The sequence below is a fragment of the Aedes albopictus genome, chromosome 2 (genome assembly GCF_035046485.1).
Source record: "Aedes albopictus strain Foshan chromosome 2, AalbF5, whole genome shotgun sequence".
NCBI classification, from domain to species: Eukaryota; Metazoa; Arthropoda; class Insecta; order Diptera; family Culicidae; genus Aedes; species Aedes albopictus.
Window position 1 is genome coordinate 121,795,231 of NC_085137.1, and position 22,419 is coordinate 121,817,649.

The following is a 22,419-nucleotide window of genomic DNA, read 5'->3' on the forward strand; positions in this document are numbered from 1 at the left end:
TCGATTGGCTTGAACTTCGCTAAGCGTATGCAGAAACGTCAAGTTTTCGATTTTTGCTGCTAGGTAGCACTGTGAGCATTCAATCAATACATTTTTCGGTATGAGCCATTTTACGAAACGACAACAGTGTTGATGATGATATCGGTTTTCACGTGTTTGGACGCGAGCTTCTGTCAAATTTTCATTCATAAAATCTGCTCGTAAAATGGACTATTGTTGTAGATCAAACCTTAATGATGCTATTCACGCGTAGAAAAAAAAACAAAATGGACCATTCATTAACCTGGGGAAGATAACGTCGAAAACAATTATTATTATTTATTTATTAAAGAGGTCGAAAACAATCAAATCTAGGTTATTCCGCATATCGCGAGCTGCGTGACATTCGTTGACTCAATATAATGCGTACTGTGAAATAGGGTAGAATGGGGCAAGAGATGCAATCTATCACATTGGTTTGATCAGATTGATTTGTTGTCCAAAACAATCCTCACTGGAGCCACCATACGAGTTTATTTTATTTTATTGGTGCACAAGGGGGTCATGGGGCCAAGTCTACAATGCAAGTCCAAGAACTCACATCGTCCACAATAGATCGTGGAACATGGGAGTACGCATTGCAACCTCTTTAGCCTTTAAGTTTGCGTGGCCTTAAGGATTACAAAAGGTGGGAGATTGATTTCGCGTATTGAGCTGTGAAAAAATGTGTTGGTAATTGAATGGTCATCGTTATTTATCTTTGCGTTTTTTCACACAAAATGGACATGATTGACGGTATGGTGTTTAATTTTCAGTGAACCGTTGTTAATAATTTCAGAAATATAAGGGAAAATTGTGTATCAACTTCCTTCTTGCAATTAGAAATCAAAAACAACAAAAAAATATCGTGACGCTTCGTTTGATCACGAAAACTATCGGTTCTTGTTGGCACCACGAGTGTGTATCTTTCTAGATACATTTAAGCCCAGAGACCTGACAGCAATCAAGCTGATCACAAGCTTGTGCCTTTGCCCAGGGTAATCCTCACTGGAGCTACCATACGATTAAATCAAATATTAGCAAAGATTCGTCTAACTTTGTCTTGGGTATAACTTTTTTCACAGGTGTCAGATCACTTTGCGATCTTCAACAAAACTATTCGGCATACAGTTATCGATATCGATTATGACATTGTTTGAATGCTTACACGCCACCTAGCAGCGGAAATCGGAAATTTGTTGATTCTGCATACGTTTGACAAAGTTTCCCCATATAAATATGTGGGCTTCGAGGCCGTGCGGCTAGGGTCGTCAGTCATCTAGTCGTTTCGTAAGCCTCGGAGGGTGGGTTCGATTCCCGCTCCAGTCGGGAAAAACTTTTCGTCAAACGGAAAATTCTCCACTGGGCCACTGGGTGTTTCGTGTGATGTCCGTTGTCTAATGTTAGTGCTTGTTCAATTTGCACAAACTCTGGTTGAAAACGGTGTAGTGTCTTAAAAAAATCATGCTCATTGATCGCCGTCTTAAACTTAATCTTTTTTGCTAAAATTTTAACTGACTCCTGGGAGTCCAAAACAACAGATTCAGGTGTTATGTTGCTCGTTATAACGCATGTATTATCATGACAGAGATTAGAAATATTGGTTATAAACCATTGTTAACGAATGCGTGTCAGTAACTTCTCTAAATGTAGAAACAACTCGAATGTAGCAAAATAAACACATTGATAATATATTTCAACTGAGGTAAACAATGACACAAATTTTAAGTTCTACTGATCACCAATGACTTCGTTCTTGCTCAACCTTTTCTTGACTCGCACTTTACTATCACAAGACACAGAATCGCTCTCTTTTCTACTGGAAACACCGGAGATGCTTCCAGTATCTCCACTCGCATGCATATTGTTGAACCGCACCGAATACTTCAATAGCTGTCGACAATACAAAAACCCTGTATTAGTAAGCTAGCGAACAACACAAGAAATGACATATATCCAACACCAAGTTAAAACACAGAGAAAAACCGACACGATACCTTTTTCAACTCTGCATTATCCCGCCGCAAAGTGTCGATTACTTTCTTCCGATGGGCCACAGCAGAGGTGGCATCCCGTAGCAACCATTCAGTATCATTGAGCTTTTGCTGCAGCCGACAATTTTTATCGTAATGATCTTTGATTTCATTGATCAGTGACTCATTATCGCGATTCGACTGCGTTTGAGGATCACATGTATAGATGAAAGGTGTATGAGTGAAATAATTTCAAGGATCAGGATTAATTTAGCTGTGTGGTACCATTTGGGCACTTCCCGTCATAACTCAGCCAATTAACTCATTTGTCTGTCAAAATTGCGATACGTACAACATCTAGCCGAGACAATTGTTATGAATTTGACTGATTTATAGCGGAAAGTGTCCCATAGAGGATCCCTTTCCTCAATAATCCCACATCCTACCTGTTGATTGAATTTGCTTTTTAGTTCTCCAATTTCCTTCCAAAGTTTTTCATTTTCTTCAACGACAGTTTCCAGTTGCTCGGATTTTACACGTGAAATATTTTGCAGTTGCTGCAACAGTTTTCTATTTGATGCATCCGTATCTTCCATTTTGATGTCGGTCAGTGATTGCGACATTTCGGAATCCAACTAAACGAAAGAGGAGAAATTGATGAAATTGATAAGGACCTGGTCTTCAGTCTCTTCGAACGTGGACTCTAAATGGACCAGAGCGCAACAATGTCTCATACCTGTGAAAACAGATCCATTTCTTCGATTTTGGTTTTCAGGCCCTTGATTTCCTCGCATAGATCGACAATTTGCCTCGACTGGCTTTGCAGCTCTTGATCCTTACGTTCTATCATTTGCCGTAATTTCTCCAGTAATGGTGGATTAGTAACGTCACAGCCATCGAAGCGAGGATCCGAGTTAGATTCATCGGCACTGCTACCTATCGTTGGTAGATGTTCTTGGAGTATTTGCTCTAGGTGCTTTATTTGTCTGCAATGGATAATGATTATTGTCTAGTTCAATTCCAACCATATCGCACAATATTCATACTTTTCTTTTAATTCCAGTTGCCGGAGTAAATCATCCACTTGTGGGTTTTCTAGCTGACAATTTGATGATACTTCTAAGTTTACCGAGATTGTTGGAACTTCAGATGTCCCCGTACTGATTGGAGCTTGGCCGCCAGTGTCAGCCTTCTTGCCGAAAAGTTGATCCAAAGTAACGTCGTAAAGTTTTATTCCACTAATGTCCCACTTGCCGGTGTGGCATGCTCTTCGTATCACCTCCAGCAGACTGTTTCTATCATTTTCCAACCGTTGAAGTGTCTGCGGTCCGAGGCGTGCTAAGTTTTTCTTATAATTTGCCGTCATTAGCTCTAAGCGAGCCCTGCAAGTGTCCTGTACTTCTTTTATGGCTCCCACCAGATCCAAATTAACCAGCCTCAACTGTTTGATCCAGTCCTCGTAGAGTTCAATCTGTAATAGTTCAGTGTACATATAGTCATTGTTATCATTGTTAATTTCAGGGGTTTCAAATAGTTTCAGAAGATTTTTAGGGACGTTTCAGATAATCTCAGAGGCATCAGGGACATTTCAAAGGGTTCTAGGGGGTTCCAGGAGTAAAGAGAGTCAAAGGGTTAGCCTCAGGGAGTTTCAGGATTGTTTCAGGGGTCTCAGGTGGTTTCGGGGGCGTTTAAGAGGGTGTTAGAGGTGTTTTGTGGGTTCTCAGGAAGATTTCAGGGGATTTTAGGAAAACTACAGAGAGTCTCAGGAGATTTTAGGTGGTTTTCGGGGGTGTTTCATGGAGTCACATGGTCAGGGGGATCATCGGGCCGCAGCACCCTCTGTTAACAGGGTAGAAAAGATATGAAATGAAGCGGATGATTGCTAATTAGACATAATTTCATTATAGTTACTGCTCTTTCGAGGCCTAAGCTTAGGGTGGCCATCTTGCCCCCTAACCCTCTACTTCTGAACTAATGTCTGCGATTTTGCATCGACCGAAGGCATAACGGAATGCTATCGGCGAGCACGCAGAACGGCGAGAGCATGAGAGATCAATCCAGGGTCCTGTAACACTTCCCCTAAATCTATTACCCCGAAACATGGAATGGTGTTTGTATGTCACGAATAGACTTGGGAACGAGTCAACAGATATACTTAATTCTTTCACTGTTGCATTCGTGCAGGGCTCCGACGTGTTCGTACGAAAAATTAATTGAAAAAAAAGTCCGGGAAGTCAAGTAAAACGGGAAATTCTGAAATTCCGTTTTGAGCGGTACTTTTCTATGAAGCCGAACATAAAAAAACACAGTCAGCAGGCAGTACGACGTTTCCCGGGACAGCTAGTCTCTGATGAAAATTGAAACTATTTTTCCACAGACATAAGTTTACTTTGACAATAACTACAGTCGGAACCCGCTCGTTGAGCCACAACCTCCTCCCAACCAATGAATTCGATTCGCTAGTTGGGTGAAGTGACAGCAGCACAAGGGGCGTACGCATTGTTTTTTTTAATCATGTTTAATCATGTAAAAAGTAAATTTTTTCAATTTGTTTTACGTTTAGAGCAAAACTGATACGTTTTGCAAGAACATATATGACCAATGCGAGAAATAATTATTTTCATCCATTTTTAGTCGGTGAAGTTAAAATACAGATGTTTATGAAACCACCCGGACCAAAATGCAAGCACAAAACGCTTTCAATGATCGACAAAATAAAGACTGCCGACGTTTTGCATTTTGCAGTAATTGTACATATTGTTTGTTTTATGAAATAGAAATTCTTCTCGATTACCAGTAAAGTTTAAGAAACCAAAAACTCATAAGCTCGCCCCTCGGAATTACAGATTGGTTGTCATTTTCAGTTTGACATTGAATTATGACATATCCAGGTGCTTTTTAGTTGGCTGACAGCTCAACTAACGGAGCCCCAACTAAAAAGCCACCCAACTATTAAGGATGAAATGACTTTGGATTTTCTGACACATGCTTACAAAATTTTCTCATATGTGTGAGTTTTTAATTGAAGATGAAGAAATACCCGAATTTTCACCACTATGTGATATCGAGTTATTTTAAAATTTGCTTCAACGCTGGCTCAGGACACTTACCTTTTCAATGAGACAAAAAAGCACAATATTTTCACAATATTTCACTGCAAAACTGCTATTTTATAAATTGTGCGCTATCTTTCCAAATTCCGCCCCCAACGCACACCAGCTTGCACCATTTCACTAGCACTATCTTACCAGGAACAGTCTCAATTTTTAAATGCCTCTCGAAACGTAATTACTTCCAAAATCGCAGTGTAAAATGTTTCACCGGCTTCACAAATGGAAAAATATTCACTATATCACGAAAAAGTTCGCAACGATAGCCACCCAATCGCGAAAACTGCACAAAATCGTTGTTCACTTTCCAACTGGCGCGGTATTTACTTCCATGTAGTGCACATACATGGTGTGGCATATCTTGATTTGCTGTTTCTTTTATTCTCCCATTGCCTATAAGGGCATATTTCTTGCGTCATATGCACAGCGTGATAAACAAGTTGAAGATGGGAAAGAGACAAGTGAAATGCACTAACGAACCTGCCTCCTCTGCTCATCTGCTTGCAGAAGTGTTTGTTTACTCTCTGTAGAGTCAGTTGACGCTTTCACCAATACACATAAATTGTGAGTTGAACCTTAAGCCCCCAACCAGCGAGTCATGACTGTATTGGAAAATATTGTTCGGGGTAATATCATCTTCGGGGAAATCACATTCAGGGAAATGGGCTATTCGGAGTAATGGTATTCGGGGAAAAGAGCTATTCTGGGTAACGTCATTCGGGGTATTGGAATTCGGAGTAATGGCTTTCATGGTTATGGTATTCGGAGAACTGTTATAGGAACAACTACCCAAGAAACAGAAGTATACTATAGCTGAACAACAGTTGTTTAAGCTAAAGTTCGCTTCAGAATCTCAGGGCCAGAACTCCTGAAGTATTTATTGGAGAAATCCCAAAAGGGACACCCAAAAAAGCCTGGGACACACAGGGAATTCTGGGAAAATTCCTGAGAAAAATCCAAGGACGATCACAGCCAGGAATTTTGGAAACAATAACGAGGAAATGCCTGAAAAAGGAAGTACGGATTAATATTATTAATATTACACTATACCCGAGAAGTCTAGAAATCCCGACCCACTGGAATTTTTACAAATTTTTTATCCGGGATTCCGATTAGTCCAAAACTGCGATGTTTGATTTCTCCAATACTTTCTGCTAGAGATTCCACCCTGTATGCCTTCTGTGGATTCTGCCTGTATGCCTTCTTATTGGATTTCTTCTGAGGATTTCTCCAGCAAATACTTTAGAAATTTCTTTAGGATTGAGGATTTAGGAGTTTAATCTGCTAGGAATAAGTTTCTTTAGAAAGTCTAGGATCAAGGAACTCGATCTAGGGATTTTACCAGGAACACCTAAAGCATACTCAGAAGAAGCTGCCAAAGAAATTCCGTCAATTCTGAAGGTTATTCACAAGGAACTCTTAAAAGATTATTTCTTGAAAAAAATCTGCAGGATTTCTAGAAGGAACTTCTGGAGGATTTCCAGCAATAAACCCCGGAACATTTCTAAAAGGATTACTAGGAGGGTTCTCAGAAGGAACTTCTGGGGGATTTGCAGCAGTAATTCTTGAAGGACTATCAAAAGCAACTACTAGAGGATTCCTAGGATAAACTCCTGAAGGATTGCCACAAGGAACTCTTGAAAAGAACGCAGTAAGAATCTTGGAGAAATTCCAAAGACAAATGAAGGATGTGCTGCGCACAAATGCCAGAAAAGGACTCCTGCTCTACGCAAACCTCTTGAAGAAATTAGAGTCCCACAAAAGACACGGACACGTTCAATACTTCCAGTGAGCTATTTGATCTTTGAAGGAAGCAAGACACTAGACAACGGACAAGCATGCAACGCCCAGTGGCACAGCCGAAAACTTTTCCTGACAGCTGCGGCGGGAATCGAACCCGCACTCCCCAGCACGGTGCAAATAAATGCTTGGTAACACTAGCCGCACGGCCACGAAGCCACAGAAGGATTTCCCAAAAAAAAACAGGCGAAACTCTTTAACTCTTCGAGCAGTCGCGTCTTTGACTACCTGCAGCAACGCCGCGCTCACACTGTGTACCACATGCGTGCATTTTTTTTTTATGGTGCGTGTACTCAGTACACGACGAGACCGCTCCCGGGTTAAAGAATCGCAGAAAGAGCTCCTAATGAAATCCTAGAAAACTATTGAAGGAATCTTAGAAGAAACTGGGTCACTTTTGTATACCAGAAGGTACACCAGAAATAATTTCTGGAGGGATTTCTGAAAATAATCTTGGAAGAATTCCCGTAGGAAATTCTGAAGAATCTTTCAGAAATTTCGGGAGGAAAATCTCAAAAGCAACTCTTTGATGAATTTCAAGAGGATGTCTTGAATAAAATCTCGAATGATTTTCTTAATAAATTTTAGTTCCTATTGGAATTTCTTTAAAAAATCCCCGAAGAAACTCCAAAAGAAATTTAATAAGGCACATTTGGGGTAAACCAAGAAGGAACACCTGAAGAAATTCCAGGATTCAGATACAGGTATGTTCCGTTTTTGTCACTATTCGTTTTTATCACTAACCGTTTTTGTCACTATCCGATTTCGTCAACATTTCATTCCGTTTTTGTCAACACTAAAGTTTTTGTCAAATTTGTTCCGTCGAACACGAGTTATTCATAGTTTAACATTAATCTTGAGGCAATGCATTCATGAGTGAATTTGAAGCAACCACCAATGATGACAAAGAAGACGGATATGCTACAGTAGCTTTCAACCCATTTCAAATTCAGCTGTAAATCATTTTAATTCATGCTTTCTCTCTCGCATAATTTTACTTCTTATTTGAACATGACAAAAATTAAACCAATAGTCCATTAGAAAAACTAAACCTTGCCAATTTAATTAATAAACACCTGACAGGAAATGACAGGAGGTTACACGTGAATTTCAATATCATCATCAACAATTTTATCGTTTTGTAAAATGGCTCGATCATTTTCCAAGTGTAACATAAGTATACTATACTAAGCTATAGCTAATCATGATAGATTAATAATAGATGGGATGTGCACATAAAACCATCAAAGGACGGACTCGATTAGGGCACCCTAATTGGTGTGCCTTCCGGGGATTGCTCCAGGATGTCCATCTGGGTATTTCTCCAAGAACTTCTTTCTGCAGATCTGTCTTCTCCATTCTTCTTCTTCTTCTTCTTCTTTACGGCTCTTCGAACCAACTGGAACTTGGCCTACCTCTTCAAGTGTTCTTCGAGAACTTAAACAGTTTAGGGCTTTTTTTGCCTGTCATTGCCTGCATTTTTACACTACAATCTGTTTTACAAAACTTAAGTGAAATAAATTTCACGCGGTTTTTTTTCGCGATTTTCTTGAAATTACGCGATGTGCTGAATTCTTTTCTCCTGGTAGCTATTTCTTTCCGACGGACTTCAAATTTCTACCAGAGTTCTCTCTTGTCATCCTTGATACCCTGTCCAAATTTTCCCGACCGAGATTTCTATATTCACTAGGCTAACTGGAGATTTCTATAGAATTTTATCCAGGATTTCGTCCTTGGATTGCACCATAAATGCAATCTTGGTTTTCTTCAGTAATTCCTACTAGCAATTCTACCTTGTATTCCTTCAGAATCCTTAATGGATTTCTTCTGAGAAATCGTCAGGAAATAATTCAGAAGTTCCTTTAGGTGAATTAGGAGTTAAGTCTTTAAGAAATTAAGAGTCTTGGATCTTGAAAAACAATCTGGGGATTTCTCCAGCAACTCTTGAAGGATTCTCAAAAATCCAAAAGAAACCCCTTCAATTCTGAAGGTATATCTCGAGGAACAGTTGGATAATTTCTTGAATGAACTTATACAGGATTCCTAGATGGAATTTCTCAAGGTTTCCCACTAGGAACTTCTGGAGGATTCTCAGGACTAACTCTCCGGAGATTTCTATACACAATATCAGGAGGACTTCCTGAAGAAACTTCTGGAGGGTTTGAGGAATAATTCCTGGAAGATTATTAGATTAAACTTCTGGGAGATTCCCAGGAAACGCAGTAAGAAATCCGGGAGAATCATCATTATTATATTATCTTTATTAACAAGATTTTCAGCCCAAGGCTGGTTCATCTAGCAATCATGGAAAATAACAAAGATGAAAGATAAAATCTTCTTGGAAAATCTCTTGGAAGTATTCATAGTAAAAGTTCCAGTAGGTGTTTCTACTGCGCATAAATACCAAAACAAAGTCCTGTAGGAATCCTTCAAAGAAATTTTTGAATGGAGGGCATTTCAGGGACAAATATCATAAGAAACTCTTTAAAGAATCCAAGAAAGAACTTCTGATGAACTTCTAGAAAAAAATGTTGAAGGAATCTCAGAAAGAAATTCTGGAGGAACCCCAGAAAGAACCACTGGAGAAAAATTTTCTGGAGGGATTTCAGAAAGTAATCTTAAAAGAATTCCCACAGGAAATTCTGAAGAAACGGAGAAACTCCTATATTTCAAAAGTAAAATCTTGGTGAATCTCCAAAGCTACTCTATGATGAATTTCAGCAGGATGTCTAGGTTTAATCCCAGAATGATTTCCTTTGATCACCTTGTGCATTAGGGCCATGCTAGACACAAACCGTACACTACGTTAGCGAGCTGTTGCCAACATAATGCATAAGAAAGGGTAATAAATTTCAATTCCTGGTGGAATAGTTGAAGGGATCCCCAAACAAACTCCAGGATAAATTTCAAAAGAGACTTCTAGGTTGATCCGAGAATTTCTGAAGAAATCATAAGGGGCAGAACTTCTATAAAAATCTTATCGAATTCCAAAAGATAAACAAGCGGCATGGTACAAGGTAATCTAGAAGAATTCTAGAGGAACTTCTTGGCGAGTGATTGATTGGAAAAAATCCTGTAGATTTTCCTAAAAGTATTCTAGACGAAACTTTTATAGGAATCTGTGAAGATGAACTCGAGGAGAAATGCCTTCCGGAAGGAAGTAAACATATCCTTTTTTGTTAGGATATCGAAATTACTTTCCTGGAGGAATTCAATCATTCCTGGAAGAATGTCTTAAAATTTAGAATATTTTAAAGCGTCAATCCGGGTATCGCCGCGAGTAATCAATAATAAAAAAAACCAGCCATAGAAACCAATTTCCCGACGGTCCATCGAAGCATGGTCGATGTCGATACCAAAATGAGAAAATGAAATAAAAAGTAGAGCGCAAAATAAGGACCTCCGATTACATAACTTTATTGCACCACTTGAAATAGGACTAAGCGTGCATATGCAGATGCACTCGAGCTAGGAAAAACACGCCCACATGTGGCTTAGGAATAGCAGATCGCTTAAGATTTCATCTCTTTTCACCCCGTGTGCTAGATAGGAACTAGATTAATATTCGTACAAATGTTTCACAATTCTATACTTAAAACCTTGCCTTAACTAATAAGCCTCTTCGGTTCTGAAGTTAGGAAACACGAAAACAGATAAAAAATATCGAAAATCCCAGATTCGAGAGGGACATAGCACATAAGAGGAAATAAATAAAATATCAACCTATTCAGCGACAAACAAGTCCAAGCCCCTTTTCTATTAGATTTATGACATATTTTGTAAATCCCAGGTCCTGAAAGGGATATGAAAATTTCGTTTTTGACAACTTGTAAACCTAACTATTAAACATCAATAATGCAGCACGTAGAATTAAGATACACACCGTAAGAATTGTAAATAAAGTTGAAGTTCAAAGATCATTCCAAAGTGTTCTCACTAATCCGAAACCGGATAAGGTTATTTTTGAAACAGTTTCTCACCAAGTGAAAACTTCTCTCCCTAACCGGAGAAAAAAGTAGCTTGAAGAAACTTCACAATCAGTAGTGAAACGGTCTCCCTAACCGGAGAACAAAGTAGCTTCTGGTTGCAAAGGTCGAAAGCCCAGGCGAACAAGATCTCCCTAACCGGAGACCAAAGTAGCTACTGGCGGAATAGAGTTAATAAACTATAGAGGACGAATGTCGCTGGCGTCGCTGCCGAAACATCTCTTGCTGGCGGAGATAGGCCGGGCTATAAGTGTCAAAGCGAAAAAGTATGCAGTTTGACATATAGATACCCGACATGTTTCCGAACGAGAACAAAGGGAACAGCAGCGACATTCGTCCTCTATAGTTTCTTAACTCTATTACTGGCGGCGACACCGGGTACTGGAACTGTAATATGTGTCATTCTTGCGTTCAACAAAAAAAAATCCAAAAATGCGAACACAAATGTGGTACCAACCTCTTGACGGCGTCACAGTCAGAAATCAATTGAACTGTGCAACCAAGATGTGCTAAAAGACATTAAAAAACAATTAAATTTCATAACAAACTCCATATTTTTACTTTTGGAATGTATTCTACAGTAAAAAAAGATGTGCTAAAAGACGTCGAACAATTAATTTTGTCAACTGAAAATCGCGGACCGTGTTTATCAAAACATATTTAGAAAGGTTAAAATAGTTTAATGAAAAGAAAATGAATAATCCTGAGATGAACCAGCCTTGGGCTGAAAATCTCATAAATAAAGACATAAAAAAAAAAAAATGAATAATCAACAAGGCACATACATTAAAGATTAAAGAAACAGAAAAAAATATGCTTTTCGTTGTTTATGTTTGAACAAAAATAAACTAAAACAGAAAAACAATGATAACATAAATAACAAACAGATAACAAATTAATGAAGAAAAAGCCAAATTTATGCACAGCACCTTGTTGAATTCCGATGTATAGGTATGTAATGTCATACGACAGCCATGCGTTGTTTATATGAATTTGCCTTTTAATTGTTATTATTATTGCATCCCATTCAAGGTCCTTTGCGCTATCCGACGGACGCGAATAAACGCAGCCCATCAGGCACGCGTGCCACCTGTTGCGTCTCGTCGCGCTCCAGCGACCTTGGATGCTGCAGGCGGGAACCTATGCATGCCACGCTTCAGTCGGTTCTGTACTCACCTTGATGTGACTGTCGTTCCCGTGTTCCTCCACGATCCGAAGACGTCGCTCGAACACCAAGTTCAGTTCCTCCACCAGGCCGACGTCCAGCAAACGAGTTTCGCCGCATTTCGCACAATCGCCACCCTCCGCCGCCGCCGTCTGGCAGCAGCCTAGGGCTTGCTGCTGCTGCTGCTGTGGTGCTTCTCCGCCTGGCTGCTGCTCCGGAGCGGCAATGGCCACATCTTCAACCGAGGAGCTACCCAGTCCAGAATCCATCGGGACATCCAGAGGAGCTACGCAGACAGAATAAAAAAGACACTTTTGACAGGTCTTTCGCTCGGGACGACAAAATTGGAGCAGACTGCAGCAGCACAAAATCACTGGTTACTTTGTTTACGTTCAAGGCACAATTACATCTTTTATGACGATGACGGTTTGATGTGCGCGATGTGCGAACACCCTCACCACATCTCCGCGCGCGGAATCGCGATACGCGCGCGAGTGTGAAACCGCGTGCACGTGGTGGTGTTTGTGGCGCACGCAGCATCCGAGACGATCGCCGTGAACGGAACCCGAATGAGGAGATGCTCTGTGGAGATGTAATATAAATGGTTCGTGAAACAATGAGTCAAATAAAATTGCAAAATTATATCAAACCTCGAGAGGCTGCAGCCTGCGCAGGCAAAAGTGCAAGGATTGCATAAAAACGCATTATGAAATTCAGTATTATTGTTTCTAGTTTCTAGCTCTGAAATGAGTTATGCATAATGAAAAATAGTTGCATAATGTTCATAATGCAACTCATTTCAATTGCATTATGAACATTATGCAACCCAAATGAATTGTATAATGAAAAAAGCATTGCATAATAGTTTATGTAACAAGTTGAAATAGTTATTTATGCAACAAGTTGCAAAATGATGATTTTTTCAGCACGAGTCGTACATTTATCCAACGAGGCTTGCCGAGTTGGATAAATACGACGAGTGCTGAAAAAATCGAGTTTTGCAACGAGTTGCATACAAAATTTTTTGCCATTACGAAAAATACCCATTCAATCACGTTTATTCTGCTCGGCGTGTGACGTGACAAAAGTCGAGTCGTATGTGTCACGCGATTCCCGTAGGCGAAAGCGGTGACAAGAGTCGATGTGAGTGAACACCAATGAACTCTCACCGCATTCCGACAGTCGACTTGTATCGACAAATGTCGCGCACGGGTGACGTTTTCGCGTGAGAATTGTCGCTACCTCAGAAGGAGTCGAGAGCGTTCAAACAACGCAAAAATGGAGGTGAAACGGTAAGTGTTTTATTTCTTTAATGCCTGAGTAAGATTATTTTTCATGAAAATCGTGTATTTTAGTGTACGCGTGACCAATCGCAAACAGTTTGAGCATCTGGTAAGCAGGATGGAAGCGCATCCGACGGTGGCAAAGGGCCTAAAATTCAGTGAAGCATCTGGAGTAAGCCAAGATGCTTTCGTTTCAGTTTGGAAGGAGTTAGCTGCCGGATTAAACAGCCTGGGTCCCCCGATCCGAACGGTGAAGGATTGGCAAAAGGTTTGTGTTATAAAGTCTCTGAAGGTATGTGTGATTTAAGTTGATTATTTCTTATTTAAAGGTTTGGACCGACTACAAGCTGAAAGTCAAACATAAACTGGCCCACAACAAACGGGAGGTCAATGCGACTGGAGGTGGACCCAACAATATGAAAGTGCTGTCGCCATGCGAGGAGGCAGTTGTGGAAATGCTTTCTCTGGACAAAACGGTAAACCATTCCGGTAAGCTTTTTTTTCCTTTATTTAGAACAATAAATTTACTTAAGTAATACTACAGGATCAGCATTTGGTCTACCTCGTCGTCCACCGCCATCGGCTTCTCCGCTTGTCAGCCAACCAAGTTTGCATCCTTCACCGCCCGGATCCCCGCTACTATCAAGTACCTTGCGGCAACAGGCAATTTCGGCAACAGGCGGAAGCAGTCAAATACTCGGGATGTTCGACACGAGCTATTGATGGAGCAAACAAAATGCATGCAGAAGATTGTCGAGCATACTGGAGACTGTGCGCGATACGCACGTAAAATGTGTAAGCTTCGGGAGGAAGAGGTAAAAAATCGGAAGGAATACTTGTTGCAGAAGGAAAAGGACAGGAAAGCTGACCTGGAGTACAAAATAGAACTGCTGCAGTATAAGAAGAAGAAACTTGACATCCTAGAGCGTCAGTATCGAAAGAAGTAAGGAACTCGCATTTGTTATGTTTTTCTTTCAAAAATACACAATTTTATGAAATATAAGGAATAATACTGTTGGCAAAATTATTTAATACTACATGAAAAAAACGCACAGAGATGGAGATCTTGAGAAAAAGATGAAAATATAGCAAGAACGAAGGTAATACTTATATCAGAAAAACAATCTTAGATAAAAAAAACCCTTTTAGAATCGATTACGGAAAATTTTAGAAGGACTTCTCCAGCTCCACCAGAGATCCTTCATATAATTCCTCCAATTTACGTTCCCGAACCGCTCCGTGGAACTCTCCTGGTTGTGTTAATCCTTTTACTTTTCTTACGCCCCTAAGAAGGGTGTAAAAACCACTTGGAGAACCGACATTCGATCCGAGTAAAAAAAAAAGTCAAGTCGTCTGTCAACCGATTTGGGTTGTCTTAGTACAAAATGAAAGCTACATCCTAGTAGAGCGCTATTGAGTTTTATTTCGATTGGACATTTGGTTACCGAGATATTCTTTTCTTTTTTCTGGCCAACTATCACCGTTCGAAGCCAGTTGTGTTTTACGTCGGCTGGGTCTAGGAGCTAAGCCTTAAATTTCGACGCCCCCAGGGAGACAGCCCCCACACCTGAGGACCCTACATATCGAACCCATCAACACATGGGCCGGGACCTACTACTTTACTTCCTATCCGATGGAAGGCGTGATTACGGATTTTATGTCTCAGAAAATCCCATCGGCGTCGACGGGAATTGAACCCCGACCGACTGGGGTGAGAGGCAACCACGCTTACCACTACACCACCGACGCCGACAGATATCTTTCGAAGAGTTCCTACAAGTACTATACAATTTAAGTTTTTGAGAGATTTTTGACATAGAGTACTTGCAACACAATGTACAAATTCATGCAATATCAGGCAAAGAAAGCCCTTTAATTATAAACTGTGGAAGTGCTTTAGGGCCCATATAGCCGAGGCGGTAAACGCACGGGTATTCAGCATGACCATGCTGAGGGTGACGGGTTCGATTCCCGGTCGGTCCAGGATCTTTTCGTAAAGGAAATTTCCTTGACTTCCTTGGGCATAGAGTATCTTCGTGCCTGCCACACGATATACACATGCAAAATGGTCATTGGCAGAGGAAGCTCTCAGTTAATAACTGTGGAAGTGCTCATAGAACACTAAGCTGAGAAGCAGGCTTTGTCCCAGTGAGGACGTTACGCCAAGAAGAGAGAGAGAGAGAGAGAGGAAGTGCTTTAAGAACACTAAGTTGAAGAGAGGCAGGCCTAGTTCCAACGCGAACGTCAAGCCATAAAGAAGAAAAAGAAGAAGAAGTTCTTGGGAGTAATAAGTTGTATTTTTTGTAACTTTTCAAGAGATTTTTGAAAATGTATGTTAATATTTTTTGTCGTCTATCAACCGATGGAAAGCAAAGCTACAATATTCTAGTAGAACGTCCATGATTTTTTTTTTCGATTGGACATTTGGTTACTGAGATCCAAATGTACTTGGGAGTAACTTTTTGAGAGATTTTTGACAAAATGTATCGTAAAAAAAATCTCAGCCGTTTCTCAACCGATTTGGGTTCTCTTAGTACTCTTGGCAAATTATTGAGTCCGTCGAACTCAATAGCCTGGGACCTCCGACTCGCTCAGTCAAAGATTGGCAGAAGGCAAATTAAAAAAAAAATGATAATTTATTTAAATATAATAAACTGATTCTTTATTTCAAGGTTTGGACTGACTTCAAATTAAAGGTAAAAAAAAAAAACAAGCTGGCCCACAACAAACGAGAAGTTTGGTGGTGGACCAAACTCATTGAAGGTTCTTTCACCGACAGAAGAGACGGTTGTAAAATTGCTGTCTTGCTTATTAAGAATACATAGAATTTTGGGGAAATTTCCAACTCTTTCTTGAACTCCCAGGATTCTGTAGGGAATTCTTCCACATATTCTATCATGAATTAGTCCAGATATTCGTCGAAACATACTTTAAAGACGCTTTGAGCTCCATTGGAAATTCATCCAGGGATTTATTCGAAAGTTTTTTACGGATTTCTCGAAAATTCCTACGAGAATAGCTTTTTGATGTTTGTTTAAGAATTGCTCCCTAAATTTCTTCAGGCATTTTTCTTTTATTTTCTCCCTCTTTTTTATGAATTCCAACAGGGACTCTTTTATGGATTTCTTCGGGAATTAAAAAAACCTCCAGAATCCTTTTTTTAACACTGTTATTACTGTGAGTTTGTCCAGGAATTTTCAAGGAGTTCTTCGGTAATGCAAGAGTTTCTCCGGAAATTCCACCACGAGTTTCTCCGGGAGTTCCTAAAAAAGTTTCTCCGGGAATTCATCCAGGAGTTCCTACAAGAATTCTCCAGGTATCCTGGAGGATTTCTCCAGGATTCCTGGAAATTACTGCAGGAGTTCCTCCGGAAATTCCTGCAGGAGTTTGTCGGGGAATTCCTCTAGGAATTCTTCCGGGAAAATTCATAAATTTTCCGAACATTCCTCCAGGAAGTTTTTCCAGGAATTTCTCCAGAAGTTCCTCCGGGAATTCTTGCGGGAGTTGCTACGGGAACTCCTCCGGGAATTGTTCTAGGAGTTCCTTCAGGAATTCCTCCGGGAATTAACACTGCAGAAGTTTCCCCGAGAATTCTTCCAAGAATATCTCCAAGAATTCTTCCAGTAGTTACTCCAAGAATTCCAAGAATGATTTCAGGGGTTTCTCCAGGAGATCTCCCGGAGGTTTCTGAAGGATTACCTCCAGGAATTCTGCAGGAGTTCCTCCAGTAATTCCTCCGAGAGTCGCTCCGGTAATTTTTCCAGGATTTCCTTTGGTGATTTCTGAGGAGTTTTCTCGGGAATTGTTGAAGGAATATCTCCGGGATTTCTTTCAGGCCTTCCTCCAATAATTCTTCCAGGAGTTGCTCCAAAAAATCTTCCAGGAGTTCCTCTAAGAACTCTTGCAGGTCTTCCTCCGGGAGTTTTTTTTAGGAATTCCTGTGGAGATTCTTGCGGGAGTTTCTATGAGAATTCTTTAAGGAGCACCTTCAGGAGGGGGTTTCTTCATGAGTTCTTCCGGAAATTAATCCAAGAGTTCTTCCAATAATGCCTCTAGGAATCCTTCCAGGAGTTACTTCAAAGAATACCGCAGAAGTTTCTTCGGGAACTTTTACAGAAGTTCCTGCAGGGATAATCCATAAGTTCCTGCGAGATTTCTTCTAAGAATTCCTCCAAGAATTCTTCCAGGAGTTTCTCTAGGAATTATTGCAGGAGTTTGTCCGAGGATTCTACCAGGAATATCTCCGGAAATTCTTCCAGGAGCTCCTCAAAGAATTCTTCCAGGATTTTTTTCGGCAACTCTTCCAGGAGTTCCTCAGGATTTTTTTCTACAGGAATTTTTGGAGAAATTACTGAATCACGGAGAAACTCCTGAAAGAATTTCCGGTGGAACTACTGGAAGAATATTTAATGAAATTCCTGACAGAATTCTCGGAGAAATTCTTGGAATAGTTCCCGGAAGAACTCCTGACGGAATTTTCTTTGGGAATTCCCGGAGAAGTTTTGGAGAAATTTTGGAGGAATTCCCGAAGGAATTCTCGGAGGAATTCCTGAAAGAATTCCCGAAGGAACTCCTTATTCCCGGTGGAACTCCTGGAAGAATGTCAGGAAGAATCCTCTTAGGAACTCCTGTAGGAATTCCCAGAGAAACTCCTGTAGGAATTTGCGGAGAAATTCATAAGAAACTTCTGGAGGAATTTCAGGAACTCTTTAAAAAATTCCCGGAGGAACTCCTGCAAGAATTTCCGTGAATTTCAGGAATCCTGGAGGAACAACTTGAGGAATTCCAGGAATCCTAGAGGAACTCCTGGAGGAATTCCCGGAGAAACTCCTGAGCACTTTTATGCAAGAAATGCTCTAGAAATTTCGCTAGAATTCCTCTGAGAATTCTGCTAGAATTCATCTGAGAGTTTCGTTAGAATTCTTCTTGGAATTCGACTAGAATTGTTCTGGGAATTCCACTATAATCCTTCTGGGAATCCCGCTAAAATTCCTCTGAGAAATTCGCTAGAATTCCTCTGGCAATTCCACTTGAATTTCTCTGATGATTCCGTTAGAGTTTCGCTAGAATTCCACTGGGAATTCCACTAGAATTCCCCTCGGAATTCTGCTAGAATTCCCCTGGTAATTCTGCAAGAATTTTTTTTCCAGGCATTTCGCTATAATTTCTCTGGGAATTCCGTTAGAATTTCCCCAGAATGCCTCTGAGCTAGAATTCTGCTAGATTACCGCTGGGAATTTTTCTAGAATTCCTCTAGAAATTCTGCTAGAATTCCTCTGAGAATTCCGCAAGAATTTCTTCCTAGTAGCACACATGTGTTTATGAATCGATACAACTATATGACCAAATTTAGTCTTATAAGAGTCACATAATGCTTTATAGGACATGCGTGCTACTAGCAGAGACCCTATTCCCGCTAGAGTTTCTCTGATTATTCTTTGACAAGATCTGCTAGAATTCATATAGAAAATGTATTTATTTGGAGGAATTCTCGACGAAATCCTTAGAGGAGCTTAAGAAAAAAATATTGGAATGTTTCTCGGAATCTCGTTCTCCTATACTATACCGAAATTTTCCAAGAAATCTCTAACAAGAACGCTGAAGGAATCCTTTGAGGAATTCGCGAAGGTATCACTAGAAATATTCCTGATGGGATCCCTGGAGAACTTTCTGAGGGTATCCGTGGAGAAATCCCCGAAAAAATCGCTGGAGAAAATCAAGAATAAAAAAGAACCTCTGAAGGAATTCTCGAAAAATCCCTGGACAAAATTTTGAAGCAATTCTTAGTTACAGGACCCTCTTCCCAAATGCCCCCGCACCACATAATTCTTATTCACCCTTAGTTGGTTTGACAGACCGTTGAAAATTTTCGTATACATATTAAGTGAATATCACAATTAACAAGGAAGTAGCACAGAGAACAGACGTTTAAGCTCGAACAAAAATACGTCGAAATCGTGTGTAAAGGATTTAAGTGTACCTCAACGCCACCAACGGAGACTGCCCCACATATAAAGTCGATTTGACCCCACGATGGCAGTGTTCATCGTTAAAATACACTAGCCCGCAAAGCGACACGAGTGCCAAACGGCCAAAAACGGCGAGCACTGGAAACAAATTTGACAACACAACAATGTAAGTGATGGGATGCTAGCGCCGCGCAACGGGAGCATAGCCACATACTCTGATATGACCGTTACAAAGTTTTACACAAGGCAGAAAGCGAAGAGACGTCTGTTCTCTGTGGAAGTAGTGTAGAATTAGCTTTTAGTTAAAATACACACTAATAAAAACATAAAAAAAATAATTAAAAAAAAATCAATGTATCCATATATGTATTTAAGATTTATTTTCACTTATTATAAATACATACAAGTTAATTGTAAATTTACGTGATAGAATACATTATTTCTTCTCTTATTTCATTTGCTGATGCATCTGGTTCGCCTTCATATGGAGGATCCAACACTTCATTGTCGTCCGGCTCTTCCCATTGTATGTTGTCTTCGGGTACATTGAACTTTTTCCTCAAATTATGCAACGCACAGCACACATTTACAATTCTTGCTGCTTTTTCAGGTTTATAGTGTAATTGACGTGCTGCCAATATGCATCGGAACACATTCTTCATTACTCCGATAGTCCTCTCGATTATATTTCTGGTTTTTGAATGAATTTCATTGAACTTTGTTTGCCTCGAGGAGTTCGGTAGATTTGCAGATGACCGAAATGGTGTAATTAAATACGGTTTTAGAGGATATCCTGCATCACCTGCAATTGATAAGAATCTTGATAAGAATAGTAAATGCTATTGATTAATGATATAGCATAGACATGTGTGGATATGGAAAATCCTAAGTTAATTTCATAACATATACATCTAGTTGTGTACGAAAATGCACGTCAGTTGGTGTGGATTTGGCTGAATTATAGTGGAAAGTGCCCAAAATAGGTCTTGTCTGATTAAATGGTCTCATGAATTTGTTTCCTTATTTCTTCTTAGTGCTGTAAATCGTACGGTTCAATCGTTGTACAGGAACCGGCTAAATGAGATGTGTCTAAGGAACCTGTTATATTTGCATCCATATTCACACTTTGCTAAACCTTTGTAACTCACCTAAAAGCCATGTGTTGGTTTCTCCATTTCGATAATTTTGATTCAAAACAGCATCTAATTCGTTGTTGTTCCATATGAATGAATCGTGATTGGCACCAGGGCTGTTGGCATCGACATATCGAATAAACTGCCGATGATCACAAACCTAAAAACATATAAGCAGATATATTAACACATTTTCTAGGTATAATTCATGCATTTAACACTTACCAGCATGACGTTCAAGCTATGGAACCCTTTCCTGTTGTAATACAGGTGTTGGATGTGGCTAATGGGTTTGAAGATCTTGACATGTGTGCCATCGACGCACCCGATTACACCAGGGAAACCGGTTTTTTCATAGAAACTGCGTTTAATTTCATCTTTCTCTGCTTCTGATGTGGGGAACTGTATTGCCACCGGACAAATTTCGACCTCAAAAGCTTCAATAACAGATGACAATGCTTTCGAAAGCGTTGGCTGAGCCATCCCTGCGAACAAGTCGTTACCAACTCCCTTTTGGTAACTTCCTTCCGCAAAGAACCTCAACGCTGCTGTTAATCTGAGCATCGGTGGAACGGATGAGGATTTTACAGATCCTCCTAATTTGTTTCCCACGTTGTCCATCAAATATCTGAACAAATCCTTTGTTACTCGAAAGTATGATATGAACCTGAAAGTGGAAAAGCTTCCCATGTTAATGTATGGAACAAATTTGTTACCATAAAAATACTTACGAATCTTCCGGTATCTCCAACGGGTTACTCATATCCCGCAATCTTCGACGTTCGAGACGAACAAAATCTAAATGTTCCTCTTCTTCCTCGATCTCGTCATCACTGAACCAGAATTCGAAGCAACTCATTGCACAAAATACACCACAAAACTAATTAATTAGTTTTAAGATATTAGCAAAAAAATATTTCCCCAAAACAAATCCGCCTGTTTGATGTTTGGAAGTACGAATTTACAGGTGGCAACTGCGATAAGGGCCAAATGTTCGATCAATTGGTGTTTTCAGAAATGCGAATAAAATCCGCCAAAAATCCATATAAAATACTTTTTTTTATTGAGAATAAAAAAAACGTGTATATACAAGTTAATTTCTTACATATTTTATTCGAAAAATGGTGAAATCTGACAATATTAAAAAAGCATTAAAAATAACATTCTTCAGATACGCCATAATCCGAAAGCTTTCACGTAACACCTCGTAACACGCCAGTCTGACAGTTCTTCAGATGAACAAGATGTTTGTTTACGTTCATTCTCTCAGTTGCAGCAAAAGTGAACCTCTCACCTCACTCGCGTCGACAACCGGAATCGGGTGACAAGAGTCATGCGACGACGAGGTGAGAATTGTCGCATCACCTCACACGCCGCGCCGAATAAGGGTGAATATGACCTTTTCTAGCTGCACAAACATGTATCAGAAGGAACCATGTGCGAGCATCCATGCTTGCCAGCGTAGGTTTTTGTTCGATCAGGTAGGCTGTGATGTAGTAGTTGTCAACAATGCAATGTTCAAGCTCCCGGGCAGCGTCAAACAGTTTTGTGGAGGGGTAAGAAATAGTCGATTCAGCAAGAGCCTCTACACCTGGTTTGCAATTTGAATCGAGATTGAAATCGTCTAGATCCAGATTCCAGCAGATCAGTGGATGTAGAGGTAGTAGCTGAACCTACGGGAGGCGCGGCAGCAAGTGAAAAGTACGTTAGGCCAAAGGTGCCGAAAAGTGCTACTTTTCAGCACTCTTAAGAGTGCCGAAAAGTAGTACTTTTCGGCACAGTTGCATCAGTGGTGAAAAGTAGGCCATTTCAACATACTTCAGACAATTGAAATGTCCTATTTTTCACAACGTAATGGCAAAAAAGTTATTTTTTTCAGTACGAGTCGTACATTTATATTGGATGGAAAATAGCAGAGAAAGCAGTAAAACACGTTTTTACAGGTCGAGGTAATAAACTGGTGTGATCTTTATTCATCTCCT

The 22,419-nt window shown here is 40.1% G+C and overlaps 2 protein-coding genes and 1 pseudogene across 2 annotated transcripts in view; 1 reads left to right on the forward strand and 2 right to left on the reverse strand.

The window, feature by feature from the left end:
• LOC115255186 (myosin heavy chain, cardiac muscle isoform-like) overlaps positions 1 to 12,547 on the reverse strand; it is a 98,939-nt gene extending 86,392 nt beyond the window's left edge. Inside the window, exons 1-5 of the mRNA XM_029853121.2 lie at positions 12,064 to 12,547; positions 3,038 to 3,462; positions 2,728 to 2,977; positions 2,438 to 2,626; positions 2,016 to 2,192 (exon numbers count right to left, since the gene is read on the reverse strand). Of these exons, the coding sequence (XP_029708981.2) occupies positions 2,016 to 2,192; positions 2,438 to 2,626; positions 2,728 to 2,977; positions 3,038 to 3,462; positions 12,064 to 12,321 (1,299 nt within the window). The 5' untranslated portion in view covers positions 12,322 to 12,547. The remainder of the gene's footprint in view (positions 1 to 2,015; positions 2,193 to 2,437; positions 2,627 to 2,727; positions 2,978 to 3,037; positions 3,463 to 12,063) is intronic.
• A 560-nt stretch (positions 12,548 to 13,107) lies between these two features.
• LOC115254893 (uncharacterized) lies at positions 13,108 to 14,362 on the forward strand (annotated as a pseudogene).
• Positions 14,363 to 18,879: 4,517 nt separating this feature from the next.
• Positions 18,880 to 21,483, reverse strand: LOC115266654 (putative nuclease HARBI1). Its single transcript, XM_062855054.1, has 4 exons — positions 21,169 to 21,483; positions 20,663 to 21,104; positions 20,453 to 20,597; positions 18,880 to 20,106 (listed from the first exon to the last, which is right to left on the reverse strand). Exons 1-4 carry the CDS (start codon positions 21,294 to 21,296, stop codon positions 19,724 to 19,726), a joined length of 1,098 nt encoding a protein of 365 aa, XP_062711038.1. The 5' UTR covers positions 21,297 to 21,483; the 3' UTR covers positions 18,880 to 19,723.
• Between the last annotated feature and the right edge of the window lie 936 nt (positions 21,484 to 22,419).